Source organism: Scyliorhinus torazame, chromosome 5 (genome assembly GCF_047496885.1).
Source record: "Scyliorhinus torazame isolate Kashiwa2021f chromosome 5, sScyTor2.1, whole genome shotgun sequence".
In the NCBI taxonomy this organism is placed as follows: Eukaryota; Metazoa; Chordata; class Chondrichthyes; order Carcharhiniformes; family Scyliorhinidae; genus Scyliorhinus; species Scyliorhinus torazame.
This window is the reverse complement of record NC_092711.1, coordinates 81,995,511-82,021,485: the sequence shown is the minus strand read 5'-3', so window position 1 is coordinate 82,021,485 and position 25,975 is coordinate 81,995,511. Positions and strand designations below refer to the sequence as shown.

Below are 25,975 nucleotides of genomic sequence, written 5' to 3'. Positions count from 1 at the left end.
GTTGTGAGCAATGTACCAATCAGCAGGCACTCGGATGTGACTCATCCTCTTCTCAACTCTTGACGAAAACAATTTCAGCCTCAGCCAGTTCTGCTGAAAGCTGCCACGATCTCTCTGCAAACATGTCGCCTGTTACTTTGTATTTATTCCTCACAGCGGTCTCGCTTTTAACCGGTAAGTTCACAAGTTGCTCAACTCTTTATGTCACAGCTTTTCTACACATGACATTCTGTCAGGCAGTTCGCTCAATACAAGGGGGTGGTGTGGGTGGTCGGACAAATAGATTGACCCCAACTTCGAAAGGGCATCCGAATTTCGCTGGTCCCAGCACGGAACACTGCTGGAAGTCGGCACATTTCCCGAGGGGATGAGAGCGGAAGAGTTGGGCTGAGATTGAAGCTCCTCTGGTGCCAGTGAATGACCTTGACAAACAGCAGACTGTCAAACACACAGACCGTTAGGACTTTGCGCTTCCAGTTACAGTGACTGAAGGTGAGGACCGGATCTCGTTAGAAAGAACGGAATCTTTGTGTTAGAAGATTTATTTAATCCGTCCAAACATTTTCCCGTTGCGACCACTGAGCTGTGGAAAATATATTTCTATTGTCTTGTCTGATCATTCTCTGAGATTAGTATTCAGGATGACGGGACGAATCTGCTGTATAGACTTAGTGAATTCGCATTGTTTAATTTAAAATCACTCTTGGTTCTTACAGGACATTGTCGAGGAGATTCTGTTTCACAGACACCGGCTGCAGTCACAGGGAGTGAAGGAGATGATGTTCAGTTGTTCTGTAATTATACAGCTACAAGCACGAGCAATCCTTACCTATTCTGGTACCGTCAGTACCCCAGCGGATCCATGGAGTTCCTGCTGCAGATTAGTAAATACACCGGGAACACAGAGAGATCCCCAGGGGACCGTTTTTCAGCGGAGCTCAATGATACAATCCGCACCGCCCGGCTGAGCGTGACTAATACAGAGCTGACAGACTCCGCGGTGTATTACTGCGCGCTGAGACCCACAGAGACACAGAGCTGGGCTGAACGTGTACAAAAACTGTCACCACTCAGCGTAACAGAGTGTTAGGCAAACACTGTGATGAGCGGCGAGTCTGAAATGGAGCCTGAAATCGAGGTGATATCTCAACTTTTCAATTCTAACATACACTTTTAGCACTAATAAATGTATTGCCAAAATAAAGCAATGGAAGGGGGCAGTTTGGAGAATGAAATTAGAATATTTATAGAGCTTCAGGTTCCAAAGTGTTTCACCGTCCCTGTTATAATAAATTGTAGAAAACCCAGCAGCCAATGGAACTCAGCATATCATCCCATACAGTAATATTTAATCGTCCCGCTGTTACAGTAACTGTGATTGGTGGATGGATATTGGACAGGGCGTCTCTCCTGCTCTTTTTTTGGAAATGGTGGCCATGCGGTGTAAATACCTCCATTGGTATGTGTTTCACTGTGTCTGCTTCGCACAGAGATACATTCCGGAGGAAGGCAGTGTCCTCAATTTAACATATCATCCAGAGGCCAGGAACTCTGAGAGTGCAGCATTCCCTGAGGAACGCACCGTCTCCTCGGTAAATTCCCGGATTGTTGTTCCTGACGGACCGCCGGTGTCCTGTTGAGAGGAAATAACCTCTGAACATGCTGGACCATAAGACCATAAGACATAGGAGCGGAAGTAAGGCCATTCGGCCCATCGAGTCCACACCACCATTCAATCATGGCTGATTTCAACTCCATTTACCCGCTCTCTCTCCATAGCCCTTAATTCCTCAAGAAATCAAGAGTTTATCAACTTCTGTCTTAAAGACACTCAACGTCCCGGCCTCCACCGCCCTCTGTGGCAATGGATTCCACAGACCCACCACTCTCTGGCTGAAGAAATTTCTCCTCATCTCTGTTCTAAAGTGACTCCCTTTTATTCTAAGGCTGTGCCCCCGGGTCCTAGTCTCCCCTGCTAATGGAAACAACTTCCCTCCATCCACCCTATCGAAGCCATTCATTAACTTGTAAGTTTCTATTAGATCTCGCCTCAACTTCCTAAACTCCAATGAATATAATCCCAGGATCCTCAGACGTTCATCGTATGTTAGGCCTACCATTCCTGGGATCATCCGTGTGAATCTCCGCTGGACCCGCTCCAGTGCCAGTCTGATAAAAACGAACAGAAAACAATTCAAATGTCAAAATTCAGAATCAGCCTCATATCGACCAACATAACGGTCACCCACACCATCTCAATATTATTTAATGAACAAGAATATCCGGTTACTCAGTGAGGGGAGAATGGGGGTTTTGCAGTGAAGGAAATCCTAAGTAGGGAGATCATAACGAGGAGATCGAGAGGCGGTTCCCCGCGATAGTTCGGGGGGTAGGGGGGGGGGGGGTTCAACTGACGCTACCTGCACCTATTTGTAAGAGATATTTCTATTGGCCCTTTTCGCCCTGACAATAACTTTTGAAATGTTCTGTTGATTCTTCTTCTCTCATCAATTTTGGCAAATGGTGACAACTCACAGTGCAATTAATATCGTTCACCTCCACACGGTGCGGTGGCCAAAAGGAAAGGCGTTGGTCTCGTAAACCAAAATTCGCGGGTTCGAATCCCGTCTGTTCCTTTGTGTCGCTGCTCGGCTCCCCTGAGCTCCTTGTGCTGAGCCAATCAAAGTCCTTTGATTAATTTTTCCCCACAAGCACCCGCAACAGGAAATATCATCCATCTGCCCCTGTCTTCTTTACAAAACATTGAACCTTCAGCTGATGGAAATAATTCCGCACAATCTGGTCTCTGAAAAAAACTAAATTCTGAGCACATCACATGAGGAGCAGGAGGTAATGGGGGATTTGAGGGAAATCTTATTTACCTAGAGGGTGGTGACGGCCTGGAATAAACTACCTGGGAGGGTGGTAGAGGCAGTCTGCTTCACATCCTTTAAATAGTACCAGGATGAGCACATGGCACGTCATAAGATTCAAGGCTATGGGCCAAGTGCTGGCAAATAGGGTTCGGTCGGTCGGTCCGGTGTTTTTCGCGTGTTGGTGCAGACACGAGGGGCCGAAGGGCCTCGTCTGAACTGTGTGGTTCTGTGTGTCTGCGATTCCGAGTGCTGTAACATTCCTGTCATTAGGTTAATTCCAAGTTACAAACTTCCGGGTGTGCCACGTACACATTTATATCCAGATATTGGCTGCCCAATACTACTAGCCTTGCCTTTCACTGGAGTGTCGCTGGCAATCGGAGGAATGCATTTCTCTGCTGCAATGAAGCAAGATGAGATAATTTTCTGACAACAAGTACCGCGAACCGGCTGCGGCATAGGGTTCACCACACCATTGAAGGATAACAAACACTCGGGAAAATGCAGGGCCTTTCCATTGCCATATGAGCATCCGACGTAGGAGCAGGAAGTCGGTCAATCGGCCACTCGAGTTACTCCACAATTCAATGAGATCATGACTAAAGTGACCATGGCCTCAGCTCCACATTCCGTGTAACCCAAGGACGCTGGCAAGAGGTATGATCAGTAAGTTCGGAGACTCCGAGAAAATTGTTGATGTGGTTGATAGTGAGGAGGAAAACCTTAGAATAGTGGCAAATGGACTCTGAAGTGCGAGGTGATACATCTTGGCAGGACTAAAAAGGCAAGGGAATATACAATGAACGGTAGGACGCTAGGAATTACAGTAACCAGAGGGAACCCGGGTGCGGATCCATAGACCTCTAAAGGTAGAGGACAAGTGGTTAAGAAGGCTTATGAAATATTTGAGTTTATTTTCCGTTCAATATAAGAGCAGGGAGGTTATGAAGGAGCTGTAGGAACGCATGTTAGGCAACAGCTGGAGTATTGTGTGCAGTTCTGGTCACTACACTGCAGCAAGGATTTGATTGCAGTAGAGAGGGTGCAGTGGAGAGTCACCAGGATGATGCCGGGGATGGAGTGTTTCAGCTATGAAGAGAGGCTGGTTAGGTTGGGGTTGTATTCCTTGGAGCAGAGTAGGCTGATGGGGACCTGATTGAAGTTTATTAAATCCACCTAATCCACCTATTCTGCATGTTTTATCCACAGCATATTTTTGGATTGAGGGAGGAAACCAAATCAGATACGGGGAGATCGTGCAAACGCCACAGACTCGCCCAAGGCCAGGATTGAATCTGGGTCCCTGGCGCTGTGAAGTAGCAGTGCTAGCCACTGTGCCACCCCAAATATCCAAACTCTTTGACCACGTTTTTGGCCATACGAGCTAAATGTTCCTCTGAAACTCAATGGGACATGTAATGATTTGAAAAGCTCGACATGTACATAAATTGCTGCATTTGTTGTCGTTCAGTGAGACCTGCTAGTTTACTGAGTGAGTGAGTCTGTACACCAGGATATGAACAAGAAGCAGGAGTTAAGGAATCACAGATCGATTCGTCAATCTTATATCTGTTATGAAGCGAGCTGCAATTGTCAACTAGAATAACTGTGCAAGTGGACCTCACCTCTTGCTGTTTTTGAGTTGTTTTCTTACAAATTTTGTAACTGTCACTATGGAAACTGAACTACCCATGAGGAGCAGCTGGAACTGCCAGTGTGGGGTTTTTGTACGGGATCCAGCATATCTCTGCAGCAGTGTGGGCTTCATGGCACAGAAATACACGGCGCTGTCGGAGATCATTGTGTTACTGATCGTCAGCTCGGTAGTCTTGTTCTTTTTATCAAACGTAGAAGAAAACCGATCATTGAGGTCGGTGTTCCTTTGCACATTCAGTCCAATAAGACGGAGCATGAACATTGGAGTTTTCTCGGGCTGCTGACTGTACCAGTACACAGTAGGGCTAGAATCGCTTGTTTTCAAGGTGCAGGTTAATGTGACATTACTTTCCTCTGTAACCGTTATTTCAGGTTCCTTTTGTTCCACGGTGTCTTGATGGCTCCATTCTAACAGAAGTGACAGCGAGAATGACAATCAGAGCCAGCCTCATATTAAGCAATAAAAGAATTTGCAAAATAATCACTGTCATTTTACCAACAATAACATCTGGGTTACAGCAGTCAGGAGGAGAAAGGAGTGTTACTGGGAAAGAAATACTTACTGAGAAGTGAGATAATGATGAGGAGCGAAGCGAGACGGTGCCTCATGGTCCTTCTTGAGTTTGTAATTCTACAATGAGAGAAATCCTCTGTCAGAGACAGAAATACAGATCCCCGCCCCACTGCACTGCTGATCCGGCCAATGAGAGGAATGAACCAGCAGCAGCAATCTCTCCAGTAACACAATTGGGCCAGAGTGAGAGCAGCAACCGGAAGCTGTGGGCGGGGATACCGCAGTCTCAATATTGAGTGAAGTGTGCGCTGACTCTCAGCTGCACTCGGAACTGATGGAGAGGAAATAGCGACGATTGAATCTTCCCTACACCGTGACCACCCTGCACCTGCTCACTGTGCAAGTCACTGAGAAGAAATATATCGGGAAGGACTTGACGGACTAGAATCTAGAATCTTCGAGTCAGGGATGAGGTCACACGATCTATATTGCCCGAGACACTTTGAAATCGTGACCTTATTCTTCTTTCAAAAACAGCATTTTCTATATACCCCGGTAATTGCCTTGACATTTCCTTAAGAATATAAGAACATAAGAACTAGGAGCAGGAGTAGGCCATCTGGCCCCTCGAGCCTGCTCCGCCATTCAATGAGATCATGGCTGATCTTTTGTGGGCTCAGCTCCACTTTCCGGCCCGAACACCATAACCCTTAATCCCTTTATTCTTCAAAAAACTATCTATCTTTATCTTAAAAACATTTAATGAAGGAGCCTCTACTGCTTCACTGGGCAAGGAATTCCATAGATTCACAACCCGTTGGGTGAAGAAGTTCCTCCTAAACTCAGTCCTAAATCTACTTCCCTTATTTTGAGGCTATGCCCCCTAGTTCTGCTTTCACCCGCCAGTGGAAACAACCTGCCCGCATCTATCCTATCAATTCCCTTCATAATCTTATATGTTTCTATAAGATCCCCCCTCATCCTTCTAAATTCCAACGAGTACAGTCCCAGTCTACTCAACCTCTCCTCGTAATCCAACCCCTTCAGCTCTGGGATTAACCTAGTGAATCTCCTCTGCACACCGTCCAGTGCCAGTACGTCATTTCTCAAGTAAGGAGACCAAAACTGAACACAATACTCCAGGTGTGGCCTCACTAACATCTTATACAATTGCAGCATAACCTCCCTAGTCTTAAACTCCATCCCTCTCGCAATGAAGGACAAAATTCCATTTGACTTCTTAATCACCTGTTGCACCTGAAAACCAACTTTCTGCGACTCATGCACGAGCACACCCAGGTCTCTCTGCACAGCAGCATGTTTTAATATTTTATCATTTAAATAATAATCCCTTTTGCCGTTATTCTTACCAAAATGGATAACCTCACATTTGTCAACATTGTATTCCATCTGCCAGACCCTAGCCCATTCACTTAGCCTGTCCAAATCCCTCTGCAGACTTCCAGTATCCTCTGCACTTTTTGCTTTACCACTTATCTTAGTGTCGTCTGCAAACTTGGACACATTGCCCTTGGTCCCCAACTCCAAATCATCTATGTAAATTGTGAACAGTTGTGGGCCCAACACTGATCCCTGAGGGACACCACTTGCCAACCAGAGAAACACCCATTAATCCCCACTCTTTGCTTTCTATTAATTAACCAATCAGAGCTATTGTTGAATCTTCTTCCTTTATTGAGACACGTCTTCTATAGTTTAGCAAATCGCAGTGTCCCTCTCCATGCGGTCAACTGTGAGCCTTGAGGCAGCAGCGGGAAACGTGTGACCATGTCGCCCTCTGGTGGATATGATCATAACTTAACACCGGTCGGACACTTGATGAAAACAGAAAATCAGAATATCAATTCTAGGGAAATGAACGCAGAAGGGGGAAATATACACAAAGCCCGCAGCTTGTCGACAAAGAGCATCCACACCAGTTGAACAGAGGGGAATATAAGTTAATATTTGAGTATGCTTGGTGTGGTTTGTTGTTGTTCATTGTGCAGCTCAGAACGGGAAATACCGACAGGCAGCAGCTGGAACATTTCATTCTTAAATTAATTTGATTATTGTTTTATGTCCTGGTAAGTGTTGCACAAGCCTGGACATTCACCAACAGCATTTCTTTATAAATTGACGCTACACAAACGCACACTGCTAATTGTACTGGTATATTTTGCTATTAAGAATGAGTATAATTTATATTCAGGTGAGCAGCACGGTAGGATAGTGGTTAGCGCAATTGCTTCACAGCTCCAGGGGCCCAAGTTCGATTCCCGGCTTGGGTCACTGCCTGTGCGGAGTCTGCACATCCTCCCCGTGTCTGCGTGGGTTTCCTTTGGGTGCTCCGGTTTCCTCCCACAGTCCAAAGATGTGCAGGTTAGGTGGATTGGCCATGCTAAATTGCCCTTAGTGTCCAAAATTGCCCTTCGTGTTGGATGGGGTTACTGGGCTATGGGGACAGGATGGGGCTGTTGACCTTGGGTAGGGTGCTCTTTCCAAGAGCCGGTGCAGACTCGATGGGCCGAATGGCCTCCTGCTGCACTATAAATTCTATGATCTATAACAGCGACAGAGTAACACACACCAGAAATTGATTATATTTTGCTGTCAACAAACCATGACTAATTCACTATTTTATGAAAACAAAATTTAGTTATGGTTCTCCAGATACTGACTGTGGCCGCTCTCACCATTTGAAACTGTCACAATGCCCAGGTGATTGACAGCGGCTCCGGACCAATAGGATCAGGTGGGGCAGGACTGGTGGACCGACCGGGAGCGGCTGGTCCTCCAACCAATCGGAGTGAAAGAGTGGCGGGGCCTGCTGTGATTGAAGCATGCGCAGTGTGGGTAATGGCGACGAAGAGCGGCTGCTTCTTTACACCCGCAGTAAGTAAGCGTTGGTTAACAACATGCAGAGAGGGAGAGATCGCGGGGAATGGCGGAAACGCTGCGGAAGCACCTTGTGTGAGTCAGTAACCTCGGAAAAGTGTTTACCAGACCCAGATTGTACCGAGCGGGGCTGCAGTTCCTCATTTTCAGCCTGGGTTAATGGCCACCATCTTTATTGGAATGTGTGCACCATGGCGCATGCGTGGCCGTCATCTTTCTAGGGGGCAATGTTTCAATGAGTGGGAGGAGCTTGTTACCCATTGTTCAGAATGGAGACAACATGTCCATCAATCTACATCACCCTTTGAGTCCCAATGTCTGAATGTTGGGGCGATGGATTGATGGAAAGAAAGGGAAATACATCCTGCTCTCCTGATCCCAATACCTCATGGTCTCAAGATCTGTGGTTCTGTCCATCATGGCAGAAACTCAAGACTCTGAGCTGACGTCATCCTCAAATTGAAGGACTGCTGATGACGACGAGGGGCAAAGTACAGCAGCGAGCATGATCGGTCATTCTGGATTAGGGAGCAGGAGAAAGAACGTTGGAAATTTCTATCCTAGACTGACAATCATAGAATCCCGTCAGTGCACAAGGAGGACATTCAGCCCCTCAACTCTGCACAATCCTCAGACAGTTTCTGAGGAGATGGACGGATTGAATGGTTAGGAAGTGGAATTCGTAGCAGGGAGTGAAGACAATGGCTTCAGTCTTCCCAAGATTAAAATGGCAGAAATTTCTAACCCAGAGATGGAGAGATTTTTCAGGGAATCAAAGGATTTGAGGAGGAGGCCAGGAAATAGGAGATTAAACCAAGATCAGCAATTATCATAGTTAACGTTGAAGCAGCTCAATGGGGCTTATTGTTTACTCCTGCTCCTGTTTCATTTGTTCATATAAAGGCCAGAATCCTGTGTAGGTCCAGACCGGATGGTAGGTTCCCTTCCCTGAGGACATCACTGAAACAGTTGGATTTTTGTGACAACCCAACAGTTTTCATGGTCACTTTCTCCCAGTGCCGGCCCCACAAATGACCAGATGAATTCAGCTCAATTTCACAAGCTGCCTTTGTGTTTTTGTGGGTTCTCTCTCACTCCTTTTTTTCTGTTTTAAATCAATTTCACAGGGTGTTAGAAGGGGAGGATTTGCAGTTGGGAAACTGAAAACAGACATCACATCAGGATCTGAATATCATCAGATTTTTAACATGCAAGAAAATAGCAATGCTAGCAGTGCGGAGAAATGTGGGGACTGTGAGCAGGGATTCAGATCCCTTTCGGAGCTGGAAGCCCATCAGCCCAGTCACACTGGGGAGAGACTGTTCACCTGCCCAGAATGTGGGAAGGGATTCACCTGGTCATCCAATCTGCTGAGACACCAGCGAGTTCATAGTGGGGAGACGCCATTCACCTGCCCAGAGTGTGGGAAGGGATTCACTCGATCATCAGGGCTGCAACAACACCAGCGGGTTCACACTGGGGAGAGGCCATTCATCTGCTCCAAGTGTGGAAAGGGATTTACTGATTCTTCCACTCTGTTGAAACACCAGCAGGTTCACACGGACGAGAGACCTTTTAAATGTGTAGACTGTGCGAGGTGCTATAAAAGTTCCCTCAACCTAATGCGCCATCAGCGAGCTCACACTGATGAGAGACCGTTCAGGTGCTTGGACTGTGGAACTGGGTTCAGGCAGTCATCTGAACTCATTGTACACCAGCGAATTCACACTGGAGAGAGGCCGTTCACCTGCCCCGAATGTGGGAAGGGATTCACTCGATCATCAGGGCTGCTACAACACCAGCGAGTTCACACCGGTGAGAGGCCATTCTCCTGCTCCAAGTGTGGAAAGGGATTCAGCGATTCATCCACCCTGCTGAAACACCAGCAGGTTCACACTGAAGCGAGACCATTTCAATGCACTGACTGTGGGAAGTGCTATAAAAGTCCTGTGGATCTGATGCGCCATCAGCTTGTTCACACTGATGAGAGACCATTCAGATGCTCTCACTGTGGGACAGGGTTCAGGCAATCATCTCTACTGACTGTACACCAGCGAATTCACACCAGGGGGAGGCCATTCACCTGCTTCGAGTGTGGGAAAGGATTCACTCAGTCATCCACTCTGCAAAGACACCAGCGAGTTCACACTGGGGAGAGACCGTTCCCCTGCTTCGTGTGTGGGAAGAGATTCACTCGGTTGTCCATCCTGACAAGTCACCAGCGTGTTTGTAAATAATTAGTGATTGTATTTTACTGTTAATCACATCCAGGAATGAACCTTGTTCATAAACGTTGATTTCTACTGATGTTTTATCAAGAAAATTTGTCAGAAGAATCTAAGAAATTGAACTATTTTCTATGTGTAATATTATCATTTTATGCAACTGGTGAAGTGGTCCTTACGATGGGAGATAGAGTAGCTGTGTGAATTTAAACTGAGTTTGATGTGTTAATGAGCCCGGCTAGACTTCAAACCAGATGTTTACCGAAAAAATGTAGTCAGGTTGGGTAGCGAACAGAAACAGATGTAAATGGGTGTTGTGATTCAAAAGATAAAATATGCAAGTGTAGCCATCTGGGATGGCCACTTCCAGAATACAAAATGGACGCTCGCAAAGAATATAGGGAACTGTGGACAATGTTAGGAAAACAAGCAGGCACAGAGCCCGAATGCAGATTGGGGAGACAGCTCCCAGACGGAATTGAAACTATAGGTCGATTCGCATATTGATGGCCCATCTCCGGGAACAAAGGAAAGCCACTCAGGTAACCGATACTGTTTCAGGCATCCCGGCGCCAGTTCCCCAACCGAAAGCACAAACAAAGCAAGGCCAACGGCTACCAAAGACACGTAGATCTTACTGTGTGTGTAAATAAATAGTATTGACTTTGAACTAACTAACTGGTGTATTGGCTCTTTGATTAGTATTCGGATTTGAACCTTGTGGCGGTATCGAGAGATACCTGGCGACTAAAGCAAACACAATTAGGATTAAGGAAGGTGACCATATTAACCCCCATATTTAGAACCAGAGAAACAGAGCAACACAAGGTGTGAAAGAAAGGTGTCATGAATGAAATATGGATAAAGTAAATTCACTTTTTAAAATTATGAATGTTGAAGTAAAGAGATTATGTTAATCAATTCTGGGAGAAATTAGTTCAAAAGAAATTGGGTAAAGTGATGGAGAGATCAAAGGGAAAGAATGTAGTTAAGGGGATGCTGATTGTCACAAGTAGGCTTCAAATTAAGTTACTGTTAAAAGCCCCTGAAACCTGTGAAGATGCTGTTTGAATCTCAGCCCAGAAAGCTGTGTGAAGGAAGCCAGATTTGAAAAGCCCGTTAACTGCTGGTTAACCTCAGGAGCAAATTGGAGTAAAGGCAGTTTGGGACAAGGTTTCTGCATTTTGTAGATCTTTAAATCCATAAGGCGTTGCTGGACAGATTGGGGAGGTTCGCTCTGAGGTAGTTAAATTAAGATTGTTTGGAACTGTTTAAAGTATTGGGATGTGTGAAGCCATTGCCTTATTTTAAGTGTACTTCTATATCATTTTATTTATTTTCCTATTCCATCATAAACATTTACTTTGCAATGAAACCATCACAAGTAGTCAGGGACATCATTTCTCTGGTTCACAACCTCTCCTTGTGCTATACAAATTGCAAAGACAAACTGGGAGGACAAATGTCTCAAATTTCCTTTTTGGCTATGCCATTAACAGTAAATAAACTCCAGCTCAGTTATAGGGGTTAATATTCCAGGTAAAAGTCAAATAAATCAGCATTGCGTGAAACAATGTGCATCAAGTATTTCAAAATATTTCTAACAAAAGTTCTTCCTTTTGAAATGTTCTCCCCCCTCCCCCTGTTTCATCCATCCTCACCTCCGACAACAAGTATGTGGAGTTCATGGGGTTTCTTTGTCACTGAGATTGGGGCAATCTGATCAGCTGCCTCTGCTGCTTCCCTCCCTCCCACTAACCCACCAGACCAAACTGTCTAAAGTTCCTCCTCGTCTGAGCCCTGAACTCGGATCTTTCTCCAGTTTCTCTCCAATCTTCTCACTCCCTCCGAGCTTATATTGTCCATCAGACCCAACTTCTGTTCCCTTGACTCCATTCTCACAAAACAGTTGACCATCCAACCTCTCTATGCTAGTTAATATGTTTCCAGTTCTCTCTCATTTGGTTCTGTCCTTCTCACTTTAATGCAGCATCATCGCCTATCCTAAACATAACACTTGACCCCACCATCTCTACAAATTTCCAAGACATTTAGGGCAGCACGGTAGCATAGTGGTTAACACAATTGCTTCACAGCTCTAGGGTCCCAGGTTCGATTCCCAGCTTGTCTGTGCGGAGTCTGCACGTTCTCCCCGTGTGTGCGTGGGTTTCCTCCGGGTGCCCCGGTTTCCTTCCACAATCCAAAGATGTGCAGGTTAGGTGGATTGGCCATGCTAAATTGCCCTTAGTGTCCAAAATTTCCCTTAGTGTTGGGTGGGGTTACTGGGTTATGGGGATAGGGTGGGGTTGTTGGCTTGGGTAGAGTGCTCTTTCCAAGAGCCGGTGCAGACTCGATGGGCCGAATGGCCTCCTTCTGCCCTATAAATTCTATGATCTCCAATCTCCCTTTACTCTCCAAATCCCTTGTACTCGGTGTTCCCAAAGGATCTATCCTCAGCCCCTCATATTTCTCGTGAGGTGACATCATCCAAAAGCACCGTGTTAGTTTTCACATGTACACTGACAACACCCAGCTCTACCTCACCCCCATCCCTCTCCATTCCTCCACTGTTACTAAATTATCAAACTGCGTATCCCACGTCCAGTACTGGATGAAAGGCTTTCCTCCAATTAAAAATTGGGAAGACCAGTCATCGACTTCAATCACCACTACAAATTCCGTTCCCTAACTCCCGAGACCATCCCTCTCCCTGGGAATTGTCTGAGGCTGAACCACACTCTGCACAATCTCCGTGTCAGATCTGACCCCAAGATGAGTTTCTGACCCCACATCCACACCATCACTGAGACCAGATATTTCAATGTCCATAATGTTACCAGGGTCCACCTCACCCCAGCTCATTCGCTGCTCTTATTTTATGTAATAACCTTTGAAGTGGCATCTTGGGAAATACCTCCTGGAAATCCAGATAAAGCACATCTACAGGTTCCCCTTTATTGACATCCCTTGTTACTTCCTCAGAGAACCGTGATAAATTAGTCAGTCACGATTGATTCCTTAAACCCATTTTCAAACACTGTCAAAAGAAAAATCAAATCTCCTCAACCCCTCTGGCTCCTTTGCCAATTACCTTAGAGGGACTCACTTTCTGTTAAAGAGCTTGTCAACCCATTTCACCCATTTTTCCTAAAGTGAATAAATTTAATCAAGACAAGTTCAACCAATTCAAATATTTTCCTGTTAAAAGTTTCTTAACGAAACAGAACATGGTTAAAAAAACTAACAGAAAATTACTTGAGGATCAAAGACAACCAGAGTAACAGGATGTTCACCATGTTCTGGACCCAAATGGTTTCCCTTCGGCTCCTCTGTACCCTGTTCCCGTGACTCCCCGCTTTGGACACGGAGGCACTGAACCCTGGGGGTCACATCACCGTCAGCCCCGGTCACCCCCCCCCACCGCTGATTGGTTGGAGGTGCAGTTCCCAGTCAGTCCTCCAACACCTTCCTGTCTCTATTAGCGACGCCCATGGTAGTTCCCCAACTGGGACACAGGCCCCGTTATTCTCAGCTAAATTCAGCCCTCAGCTCCATCACCTGGCTGTCACTGACACGAGCAATAGAGACAGAAAGGTGCCCGAGGGTCAAATAGGAAGACAAAACTTGTGGATTAGGATCTCCATAAAGGTCAGCAACTTCTTATAAAAAATCTAATTCCCAGTCAACAAATTAAAGGATCACACGACGGGACTTAACGTTTTATGAGTTTTAATGCAACAAAAAAACAAACTAGAAGCTACTTTAACTCGGAAACCTACACATTAAACTATAAACTAGAACTTCGCCCTTTATACAATCTAAAATCACACTCCACGATTATAGTTAATCTGCCCTGGAAGTCGAAACTTAATTGTCTCAGAACCTGTCCAAAGTGATGATTCATTCCCGAGGATTTACTTCAGTTTTCAACCAAGACACTGAGAAACAAAGGGAGAATAGAATAGAATGTGAACTGGCAAAATACTTAAAAATGGACTGTAAACTCTTCTATGGCTACGTAAAAAGGAAATGTTTGGCTCAGACACAGTTTTGTCCGTTCCGGATAGAGTCAGGAGAATTTAGAATGAGGAATAGAGATCTCGACAGCCACCTCGTTCAACACTGGGATGTAGGTCATCAGCTTTTGGGGATTTATTAACTTTTAAGCCCATTAATTTCTCCATACGACTTTTTCACCAATACTAATCTCTGCCAGTCCCTTGGTTCTCTGGTGTTTTGGGGACAATTTCTGTATCTTCCTCTGTGAAGTCAGACACACATTGTTCAGTTTCTCTGCCATTTCCTTACTCCCCATTATAAACTCTCCTGTCTCTGCCTGGAATGGACCCACATTGGTCTTTGCTAATCTTTTCCTTTTCACATTCCTGTAGAAGCTTTTCCAGTCGATTTTTATGTTTCTCGCCAGTTTGCTCTCATCAGTTTCTTGGTCCTCCTTTGCTGAATTCTAATGGATCTCATGGAATCTTTAACTTTTCTTGTTAGCCACGGTTACAGCACTTTTCCTTTGGATTTTCGTTCCTTAAAGAAACCTATATTTGTTGTATATATGTGAAATTAAAGTTGTTCAATCACAGAGGACCAGAGGCTGCTCTCCCCTTTGACAGAGAGAGAGCTGACTGGTGGTGATTTAACCCGAGGGTCAGCACACCTCAGGCGAGGTGCCTGGTTGAGAAGGTGGGGCCTTCATGAATAAACCCAGCCAGTACGGGAGTTGAATCCTCACTGTTGACCTTGCTCTGCATCACGAACCAGTCGTCCACTCAACTGAGATAACCAACCCTGATAAATATGTAATAATTCCTTAAACACGAGGTATTCCCTGTACCAATCAGTTTCCCAGTCCACCTCAGACAACTTGCCCCTCGTACCCTGATAGTTTTCTTCTGTGAGGAACGCCCAGATAACTTAAACAAAAGAACCATGTAATCACCCGTGCCCCTCTCCATGACAACGTGGCATGCTTTGCTGGGTTCCAAACAGAAATGGCAACTAAATATCTTCAAACTTCCAAACACCCTTTCACTCTGTGATCCTTGTGCAATTTGAAGCCAGGTATTAGCAACAAGGCTCAAAGAGCATCAGCCCACTGGAGGCAAAGTGGTGAGACCGGCCAGTCCAGCAGAAAGAAACCCTCCGACCATCCCCACTGACCACCTGTCAGAATGAACAAAATGCAGTCCTGGATGTAGAGCAGAAACAATAACACAGAATCCAACCCCTGTCATCAATTGTGAAATTGTTGGTGTCACAGCAGGTGTGGTGAAACATGCAATCCCGTCTCACATTGTGAAGTGGACGGCCTCTCCCCAGTGTGAACTCGCTGGTGTCTCCGCAGGTGGGATAACTGAGTGAATCCTTTCCCACACTGAGAGCAGGTGAACGGCCTCTGCCCAGTGTGAACTCGCTGGTGTCTCCGCAGGTGGGATAACTGAGTGAATCCTTTCCCACACTGAGAGCAGGTGAACGGCCTCTGCCCAGTGTGAACTCGCTGGTGTCTCCGCAGGTGGGATAACCGAGTGAATCCTTTCCCACACTGAGAGCAGGTGAACGGCCTCTGCCCAGTGTGAACTCGCTGGTGCCTCCGCAGGTTGGATACGTCAGTAAATCCTTTCCCACATTGAGAGCAGGTGAACGGCCTCTCTCCAGTGTGAACTCGCTGGTGTGACTGCAGGTTGGATACTTGACTAAATCCTTTCCCACATTGAGAGCAGGTGAACGGCCTCTCTCCAGTGTGAACTCGCTGGTGTGACTGCAGGTTGGATACTTGACTAAATCCTTTCCCACACTGAGAGCAGGTGAACGGCCTCTGCCCAGTGTGAACTCGCTGGTGCCTCCGCAGGTTGGATACGTGAGTAAATCCCTTCCCACATTGAGAGCAGGTGAATGGCCTCTCCGCAGTGTGAACTCGCTGGTGAGCCTGCAGGCTGGAGAACTGAGTAAATCCCTTCCCACATTTTGAGCAGGTGAACGGCCTCTCCCCAGTGTGACTGCGTTGATGAATCTCCAGCTGAGATGGGGCTCTGAATCCCTTCCCACAGTCCTCACATTTCCACGGTTTCTCCATGTTTTGGGTCTCCTCACATCTCTCCAGGTTGGATGATCAGTCAAAGCCTTGTCCACAACACGGGTATGGTCTCTCCCCACTCTGAATGTTGTGATGTTTTTCAGGCTGTGTAACTGGTTAAAGCTCTTTCCACAGTCAGTTCACCGGAACTCTCTCACTCGGGTGTGTGTTGTGTGGGTCTCGGTGCTTTTTCAGTCACACTGACGGTTGAAATATTTTGCTGACAGTTCGGGGAAACATTTTTCCTTCTAGATTGAAAGGCCGATGATATTCAGGATCCAAGGAAGGGAGTGACTGTCAGATCGAGACGTGATGATTGAGATTTCTGTCTGGAATTCCTTCTCATCTAATATCCTGTAAAAACAATTTACAAAATTCATCACTGTCAGTACAGGATAGAAACTCAGAACAGACAATTCTAGTTTCTATGAAATATTATTTCCTCTATTGTTCTCCAAAAGCTGTAAATCTCCATTCCACACACTCTCCCCTCCATTCTTACTCTGCTGTATCTAATATTCACCCTCCTAATTCTCCTGAAGGTGCTGATTCAGGCTGACTGACACATCCCAGCTTACAGCTTCCTGTCCAGGGGATCATAACAAATATGAGCTGCAGTCAGCCATTCGGCCCATCGAACCTGAACCATTCAATGGGATCATTGGTCAATCTACCTCAGCACCGTTTTCCCACACTATCCCCCATATCCCCCGACGTCTTCAATATCTAGAAACCTATCAATCTGTATCTTGAAAATACTTGATGACTGAAGCTCCAGAATCCTCTGGGGTAGAGAATTCCAAAGCTTCACCACATCCTCGAATAAAGAAATCCCTCCTCATCTCAGCTTTCTCTCCATTTTCCTGCCAGTTCCCCATAACCCTGCGGGAGGAGGGGGGGGGGGGGGCATGTGACACTGGCATGGGAGTAGCTGGTTTTCTGCAGGTTCTGGTACCACTCACCTATAATCTGTCACTTATCCTGATCGCCTGGCACTCATCTACCTAATCCTGAATTCATATTTGTTATGTCCTGGAAGACTTCAGGGTTCGGTCTGGTAGGATTATGCCAGAAAAAGTGAAGAAATGCACCAATAAAACAGCGCAGGTGGATTCAGCGGAAATGGAGCCCCCTTTTCAACATGGCGGCCTGACACTCGGGAGGTCTCTCGACCCCGAGCTCTCCGGGAGGCGGCGAAAATGATGACTGCTGATATTATCCTTGTTATTGACCAGAGGCGGAGTGTGCTGACTCAATATCTGTGAGCTCATGAGGCCCAGCTGCAAAACACCATGAAGAGGCTCGATGATCCGGAGGAGAGAATCCTGAACGTTCAGCAAGATGCCTCCTCAACGGGGGCAAGAATTCAATCCTTTGAAAACAAGCCGAGTGGCTGGCGGAGGTCCTGTAGGACTTGGAGAACTGAGGGTCGGAGAAAGAACATCCGAGTCGTCGGCCTGTCAGAAGGTGTGGAGGGTAAGGCTCCCGTCAATTCTTCGAGGACCAGAAGCCATGTTTTCTCAAGCTGGATGTGAAGCCTGGGTTTTTCAAATTAGAAAGGGTGCATTGTATCTCTGAGGCTGAGGGATAGTTTTCATCCCAGGCCTGTAATCATTCACTTCCACAACTGGAAAGATCGCCAGAAGGTCCTGGAGACTGGTACGGTGAGGTGGCGTCTGGCCCCAGGAGGGAGGGTGGATTCAGGACTTTCGGCAGCAACACAAACAAAGCATTCATGCTTCGATGAAGTTCAAAGGCAGCTCAATCCTGTGGGGAGTGAATTACGTCAGGCTTTATCGTGAGACCCGAAAAATGGTATCCAACAACTCCGTCAAGTCTTTCAGTAATCCAACTATTGCCTTGGCCTTCATTAAATCCATGAAGGGCAAGGATCTGGAGGGATGGTTTGCAGCTCGGACTAACTCAGGTTCTAATCCGGACTCTTTCCCTGTCATGGTATTCTTTTTTAAAAATTTAGTGTACCCAATTCATTTTTATTCCAAGGAGCAATTTAGTGTGGCCAATCCACCTAGCCTGCACATTTTTGGGTTGTGGGGGCGAAACCCACGCAAACATGGGGAGAATGTGTAAACTCCACACGGACAGTGACCCAGAGCCGGGATTGAACCTGGGACCTCAGCGCCGTGAGGCTGCAGGGCTAACCCACTGCGCCACCGTGCTGCCCCTGTCATGGTATTATTGTCTGAACTTCAGAATCACAGAAATACACATAGGGACAGGAGTAGGCCATTCAGCCCGAGTCTGTCCTGCCATTTAGTGAGATCACGGCCTATCTGTGACCTAACTCCATATCTCTGAATATCTTTGCTTAACAAAACTCTACCTCAGATTTAATCTTAACAACTGATCGAGCTTCACGTGCTGTTTGTGGGAGAGAGTTCCAAACCTTTTTTAAGCAGTGGTGTCACGTTTACTAATTTCCAATCCGCCGGGACCACCCCAGAGTCTAGTGAATTTGGTAAATTATCACTAGTGCATTTGCAATTTCCCTAGCCATCTCTTTTAGCACTCTGGGATGCATTCCATCAGGTCCAGGAGACTTGGCTACCTTTAGCCCCATTAACTTGCCCATCACGACCTCCTTGGTGAAAACAATCCTCTCAAGGTCCACACCTGTCATAGCCTCATTTCCATCAGTCACTGGCATGTTATTTGTGTCTTCCACTGTGAAGACCGACCCAAAAAACCTGTTCAGTTCCTCAGCCATTTCCTCATCTCCCATTATTAAATCTCCCTTCTCATCCTCTAAAGGACCAATATTTACCTTAGCCACTCTTTCACCAGCTGCAGCTTTCACCACCAGCTCTGAGGACACACCTTAGCTCCCTTTCAAATCTGAAAGCAGCCTGAGCTGGATTTACATTCCCCTTAATTGATCATTGCTGGGTGATAATCCTGTACTTCCTGACCTCACACCACTGTGACAGCACCTTCACCACACAGACTGCAGCAACTGACCAAACATCACCTTCCCAGTTATTCCTGAAGGCACCGCCTTCCCAACCTGGCCCCTTGCCTGAGGTGCGGTGATCCTCAGGTCACATCACCGCCGGTCAGCTCTCTCCCGGGACCAGGCCCTGGTTCACAGCCGCCATCTTGGGGAAGCAGAGCGCATGCGCTGGCGTCTCGGTGATGCAACAGCTGATGGGCGGAACCTGAAGGTTTCCGTTCCCAGGCGGGTCCTAGTGCCCGGCGAAGATTACAGATCAACAGTTTTTCACCCACTCCCAGGCTGAAGCTGATGTTTGTAGCCTGGAGGTATCTCTGAATTACGTAGACATTCAGCGCGAGAGGCTGCAGCCTCTGTATAGCTACCTGAAGGGGGTTATACAGCGTTTGATTACATTTCGTGGTCCTTTCCAGTCCATTATCAGGAAGTTTGTGTGATATTTCCTTGCCCTCAGTGTGATTTATTTAAAATACATTTCAGCAGCAGGCTTACTGGTGATTTTTAAAGGAAAGGTTATTTATTATCACACTATTTCCCTGGATGTTTGAACATCTCAGTCTCTCGTCTCTTTCACACTCACTGACACATACACAGAAATTAGTTACAGATCAACTAATTAGTGGGCAGCACGGTCGCATTGCGGATAGCACAATTGCTTCACAGCTCCAGGGTCCCAGGTTCAATTCCGGCTTGGGTCACTGTCTGTGCGGAGTCTGCACATCCTCCCTGTGTGTGCGTGGGTTTCCTCCGGGTGCTCCCACAGTCCAAAGATGTGCGGGTTAGGTGGATTGGTCATGATAAATTGCCCTTAGTGTCCAAAATTGCCCTTAGTGTTGGGTGGGGTTACTGGGTTATGGGGATAGGGTGGAGGGGCTGACCATGGGTAGGGTGCTCTTTCCAAGAGCTGGTGCAGACTCGATGGGGCGAATGGCCTCCTTCTGCACTGTAAATTCTATGATAATCAAGTTGAAGCTGTAATGATGAAAATGGAATGTAGGCTGCAATCTTTATATCGCTGCAGGCCTGTTGTCTTCTTGTTGAGCAGGTCCTTTAGTTGGAGTGAAGCGCTTTTAGAAATAAATAATTATCATGAGGCTCTGAAGCTTCTTGTAGGTGAATAGCCAGGACGTTGGTTCTCATGTGGACCTGGAAGCTGGAATAAGTTCAGTCTTGTGGCTGCACTGGCAGACATTCAGCTCTGCTGGTTCAGCTGTTTCCTGCTGCTTCACTTGCTTCACACACACATTTGCTTTGTTCAGGGTTTATTGTACTGCATCCCTGACAATTAACTGCAGGGTTACAAGTCTGAGACCCAGAACACCCCGATACAATCGCAATTTACGATGCTCACTCACTCACTCTGTCCCAATTCGAGCTCATTCTCCTGTCCAACAGTCCAACATCCAACAGTCCAGAGATTTCATTTTCCTCAAATGGTGGTTCATCCTGACACAACGAGACATTTAAACTTCACAGGTGGCTGCAAAGTTTCCTTATTCAGGTCCGTGTTAAACTAAATATTGGTCACAGAGATATTGCCCACAGTTTAATGTCCATAATAACCTGTTAAGTTGCAGCCATCTTGACAGAGTTTGTGGATCTTACAGTCTATAATATCTAGTATCCTTGTGCCGAATGTGACATCTTGAATCTACTCTTGGGTCTGGTTAAAACAGTGCATTGTAGCTGGGTGGGATAGGCAGCATGGTAGCAAAGTGGATAGCACTGTTGCTTCACAGCTCCAGGGTCCCAGGTTCTATTCCCAGCTTGGGTCACTGTCTGTGCAGAGTCTGCACATTCTCCCTGTGGGTTTTCTCCGGGTGCTCCGGTTTCCTCCCACAAGTCCCGAAAGACGTGCTGTTAGGTGAATTGGACATTCTGAATTCTCCCTCTGTGTACCCAAACAGGCGCCGGAATGTGCCGACTTGGGCCTTTTCACAGTAACTGGCAGTGTTAATGGGTGGGTGGGGGGGTTACTCTGGCTGCCGACTTCTATTCCGTGGTCTTGTCTATTCCCAGTGGCCCTGCAGAGGGAGCATGCGGTACCCGCCGGAATGCTTGACACCTTCCACAACCAGTGGATACCTCAGTGGACAGAGTGTTTCAGAGACACTGGGAACAATATTCTGGTTCAGTTAGGAAGGTTCCCGACACTTTTGTTGCGATTTCTAGTTGATTTTGGTCTTTTATTTTGACTGGACCACATGCTTGGGGAAAGCAAGAGAGGAAAGAAGGTTTGATAGAAACTAGAATGATCTGTTGTGAACTTCTACCCTATTCTTACAGTGATCATTTTTGTAAACTTCTTTTTCGGGCATTAGGACGGGAGGATTGGCAGCTGGGCAACTCATACCAAATATAACATCGAGATCTGACAAGTCACTCAATTCATTAGGATCTAAATATCACAAACTGTCAATGTGCTTGTCTGTTCTGACTGTGGGAAGTGATTTCAAACATCAGTGTGACTGGAAAAGCCCCGAGACACACACACACCCGAGTGAGAGTGATCCAGTGAACTGTCTGTGGAACCATTTACACAGCCTGAAAAATCATCTTGTTTCCTCTTGTGGGAGAGTCTAGGACAAGAGGGCATAATCTCAGAGTAAGGGATTTCAAATTTAGGACAGAGATTAGGAGACATTTCTTCTCTCAGAGGGTAGAGAATCTGTAGAATTATTTAGCTGGGCAATCCTTCTTTATCTGGGAATCAAACCGTTGTCTAATTGTCCCGGCAGTTACCAGGCTCCTGTGAACTCCTCCAGCTGTTATTTTAACGCAGACTTCAACAATCTATTTTAAGTAGGTTTCTGTTCAATTAATTCATTGTGACTGTCACATAACCACATTTTCACTCTGGAAACTTAAACCAGCTGCTTTACATTCAATCAGGAACATCACAGTTTTACACCAATCTCTGATTTGACAGCACGTTTCCAGCATTCACCATTGTTCTTCTTGACTCTGAACACAGTTGTAAAGGAGCTTCTGTTCCATGCCTAGGAGCTCTGAACCATGAAGAGAGCGGCTGGGACACATTTCTCTCACACCTCAGGATTAACCCACACCGGGACTTTGCTGTCAGTGAAGAGAGGTGTCTTTTGTCCCTCTCAGTGTGACCCTGAAGGACTGTGTCCAGGCTGAAGTTCTGTTCCTGCCATGTGATCCTCCTCCAGATTGTCCTTTCTGAGCTCCAGCCAGGTGCTGTTAAACACTCAGGTGGGAAAGACAAAAATCTGCAATATTTCAAACCAAGCTTATTTATTTCACATTTATTCAGAATATTAAATCTCATCAGCAGATTAAGACTGTCAAGAGTGAACCTGATTCAGTCCTGGACGTAATTAGCAGCATCAATCAGAGTAGAATCCAAACCTTGTAGTCGCTTGTGTGTTAGCAGGTGGGATGACTGAGTAAATGCCTTTCCACAGACATTACAGGTGAACGGCCTCTCCACAGTGTGAACTCGATGATGTTTCAGAAGATAAGATAAATGAGAAAATTCCTTCCCACGTATGGAGCACATAAACGGCCTCTCCCCAGTTTGAACTCTCTGGCATGTCAGCAGGGTGGATGACTGACTGAATCCCTACCCCCACACAGAGCAGGTGAACGACCTCTCCCCAGTATGAACTTGCTGGTGATTCAATAGGTTGTATGAATGAGTGAATCCCTTCCCACCCACTGAGCAAGTGAACAGCCTCTCCTCACTGTGAACATGCTGATGTGTCAGAAGGTTGTATGAACGTGTGAATCCCTTCCCACATTCAGAACAGGTGATCAGTCTATCCCCTGTATGAAGTTGCTGGTGTATCAGAAGGTTGGATGAATTAATGAATCCTTTCCCACAGTCAGAGCAGGTGAATGGCCTCTCCCAGTGTGAATTCTCTGGTAGTTCAGTAGGGCACTTGGACGGCTGAATCCTTTCCCTCACACAGAGCAGGTGAACGGTCAGTCCCCAGTGTGAGCATATTGGTGTGTTAGTAAATCCTTTTTGTTTGTAAAGCTCTTCTCAGTCAGGACAGTTAAAAAGTTTGTGATCAGAGTGAACACGTTGATGTGTCTGCAGGTGGAATGACTGAATGAATCCTTTCCCACACAGGGAGCAGGAGAACAGTCTCTTCCCCAGTGTGAATACGTTGATGTGTCAGCAGATCCTTTTTACATTTAAAACTCTTCTCACAGTCAGGACATGTAAACGGTCTTTTATCAATGTGAACAAGTTGGTGAGTCACAATGTGGGATGACCGAGTGAATCCCTTCCCACACACAGGGCAGGTGAATGGCCTCTCCTCAGTGTGAACTCGCTGGTGTGTCAGAAGGTTGTATGAATGGGTGAATCCCTTCCCACAAATGGAGCAGGTGAACGGTCTATCCCCAGTGTGACTGTGACGATGAACCTCCAATTGTGATGGGTAACTGAATCCTTTTCGACAGTCCGTACATTTCCACAGTTTCTCCATGGTGAGGGTGTCCGCATGTTTCTCCCGGTTGAAGCTTTGTCCACACACAAACAGCCGTTTAATTTCTCCCTGCAGTGAATGACGTGAGCCTGTGTAACTGGGTAAAGCTCTCTCCACAGTCAGTTCACTGGAACACTCTCACTCAGGGAACATAGAACATTACAGCGCAGTACAGGCCCTTCGGCCCTCGATGTTGCGCCTCCATGTGCAACCACTCTAAAGCCCATCTACACTATTCCCTTATCGTCCATATGTCTATCCAATGACCATTTGACTGTCCTTCGTGTTGGCGAGACCACAACTGTTGCAGGCAGGGCATTCCATGCCCTTACTACTCTCTGAGTAAAGATCCTACCTCTGACATCTGTCCTACGTCTATCTCCCCTCAATTTAAAGGTATGTCCCGTCATGCTAGACATCACCGTCCGAGGAAAAAGGCTCTCACTGTCCACCCTATCCAATCCTCTGATCATCTTGTATGCCTCAATTAAGTCACCTCTTAACCTTCTTCTCTTTAACGAAAACAGCCTCAAGGCCCTCAGCCTTTCCTCGTAAGATCTTCCCTCCATACCAGGCAACATTCTGGTAAATCTCCTCTGGGAAGCACCCTTTACAATGCTTCCACATCCTTCCTATAATGCGGCAACCAGAATTGCAATCAATACTCCAAATGTGGCCGCACCAGAGTTTTGTACAGCTGCAACATGACCCCATGGCTCCGAAACTCAATCCCTCTACCAATAAAAGCTAACACACCGTACGCCTTCTTAACAACCCTCTCAACCTGGGTGGCAACTTTCAGGGATCTATGTACATGGACACCGAGATGTCTCTGCTCATCCACACTGCCAAGAATCTTACCATTAGCCCAGTACTCCGTCTTCCTGTTATTCCTTCCAAAATGAATCACCTCACACTTTTCTGCATTAAACTCCATTTTCCACCTCTCAGCCCAGCGCTGCAGCTTATCTATGTCCCTCTGTAACTTGTAACATCCTTCCGCACTGTCCACAACTCCACCGACTTTAGTGTCATCTGCAAATTTACTCACCCATCCTTCTACGTCCTCCTCCAGGTCATTTATAAAAATGACAAACAGCAGTGGCCCCAAAAACAGATCCTTGTGGTACACCACTAGTAACTGGACTCCAGTCTGAACATTTCCCATCAACCACCACCCTTTGTCTTCTTCCAGCTAGCCAATTTCTGATCCAAACTGCTAAATCACCCTGAATCCCATGCCTCCGTATTTACTGCAGTAGCCTACCGTGGGGAACCTTATCAAACACTTTACTGAAATCCATATACACCACATCAACTGCTTTACCCTCATCCACTTGTTTGGTCAACTTCTCAAAGAACTCAATAAGGTTTGTGAGGCACGACCTACCCTTCACAAAACCGTGTTGACTATCTCTAATCAAATTATTCCTTTCCAGATGATTATACATCCTATCTCTTATAAACCTTTCCAAGATTTTGCCCACAACAGAAGTAAGGCTCACTGGTCTATAGTTACCGGGGTTGTCTCTACTCCCCTTCTTGAACAAGGGGACAACATTTGCTACCCTCCAGTCTTCTGGCACTATTCCTGTAGACAAAGATGACTTAAAGATCAAAGCCAAAGGCTCAGCAATCTCCTCCCTAGCTTCCCAGAGAATCCTAGGATAAATCCCATCCGGCCCAGGGGACTTATCTATTTTCACACTTTCCAGAATTGCTAACACCTCCTCCTTATGAACCTCAAGCCCTTCTAGTCTAGTAGCCTGAATCTCAGTATTCTCCTATATCTCGCTGCTTTTGCAGTCGCACCGCTGAAACTGAACAGACAAATATTTCTCCTTCCAAATTCAAAGACTGATGATATTCAGCTCCTGATGAATCGAGTGACTGTCAGATTTCGATGTGATGTTTGGTTTGAGTTTTCTGTCGGCCAATCCTCCCACTTCCAATATCCTGGAAAAGGAATTTACAAAAGTCATCACTGTCAGTCCAGGATAGAAATTCTGAACAGACAATTCTAGTTTCTCTGGAATATTTTTTCCTCTCTTGTTCCCCCAAAGCTGTAAATCCCCGTCCCACACACTCTCCCTCCTCCCTGGGCTGAAATGCAAACTCATCTCACCATCTGCACCATTTCTTTCCTCCACTGCCAGTTTTCTCCCTCCCTCTCCTCTGCCTGGGTTCAGTTCTCCAGCTCCTGTCTGCAGACTGACAATAAAACCAATGGGTCTTATTGGGGGGGGTTTGGGTTCTCACCATTGTCCCCGCTCGCGGCGACTCTCAT

At 46.3% G+C, this 25,975-nt stretch overlaps 2 protein-coding genes and 1 long non-coding RNA gene across 3 annotated transcripts in view; 1 reads left to right on the top strand and 2 right to left on the bottom strand.

Annotated features, from left to right (window-relative positions):
* The first annotated feature begins 7,882 nt into the window (after nt 1-7,882).
* Nucleotides 7,883-10,843, top strand: LOC140418646 (uncharacterized). The gene is made up of 2 exons (XM_072502203.1): nt 7,883-7,941; nt 9,072-10,843. The coding sequence occupies exons 1-2, from the start codon at nt 7,906-7,908 to the stop codon at nt 10,179-10,181; spliced, it is 1,146 nt and encodes a 381-aa protein (XP_072358304.1). The 5' UTR covers nt 7,883-7,905; the 3' UTR covers nt 10,182-10,843.
* A 3,038-nt stretch (nt 10,844-13,881) lies between these two features.
* The window catches only part of LOC140418655 (uncharacterized), a 58,497-nt gene continuing 46,403 nt past the window's right edge, over nt 13,882-25,975 (bottom strand). The window contains exon 5 of the mRNA XM_072502218.1: nt 13,882-16,230. Coding sequence (XP_072358319.1) covers nt 15,436-16,230 — 795 coding nt within the window. The 3' untranslated portion in view covers nt 13,882-15,435. The remainder of the gene's footprint in view (nt 16,231-25,975) is intronic.
* Nucleotides 22,470-25,963, bottom strand: LOC140418657 (uncharacterized). The gene is made up of 2 exons (XR_011945204.1): nt 25,814-25,963; nt 22,470-25,644 (listed from the first exon to the last, which is right to left on the bottom strand). It is a non-coding gene; the product is annotated as an uncharacterized lncRNA (long non-coding RNA).

Bases quoted from the DNA above. Each gene is read 5' to 3' on its own strand.
- LOC140418646 (XM_072502203.1), top strand. From the start codon at position 7,906: ATGGCGACGAAGAGCGGCTGCTTCTTTACACCCGCA. The intron at 7,942-9,071 runs GTAAGTAAGCGT...TCAATTTCACAG, and splicing joins GCTGCTTCTTTACACCCGCA to GGTGTTAGAAGGGGAGGATT.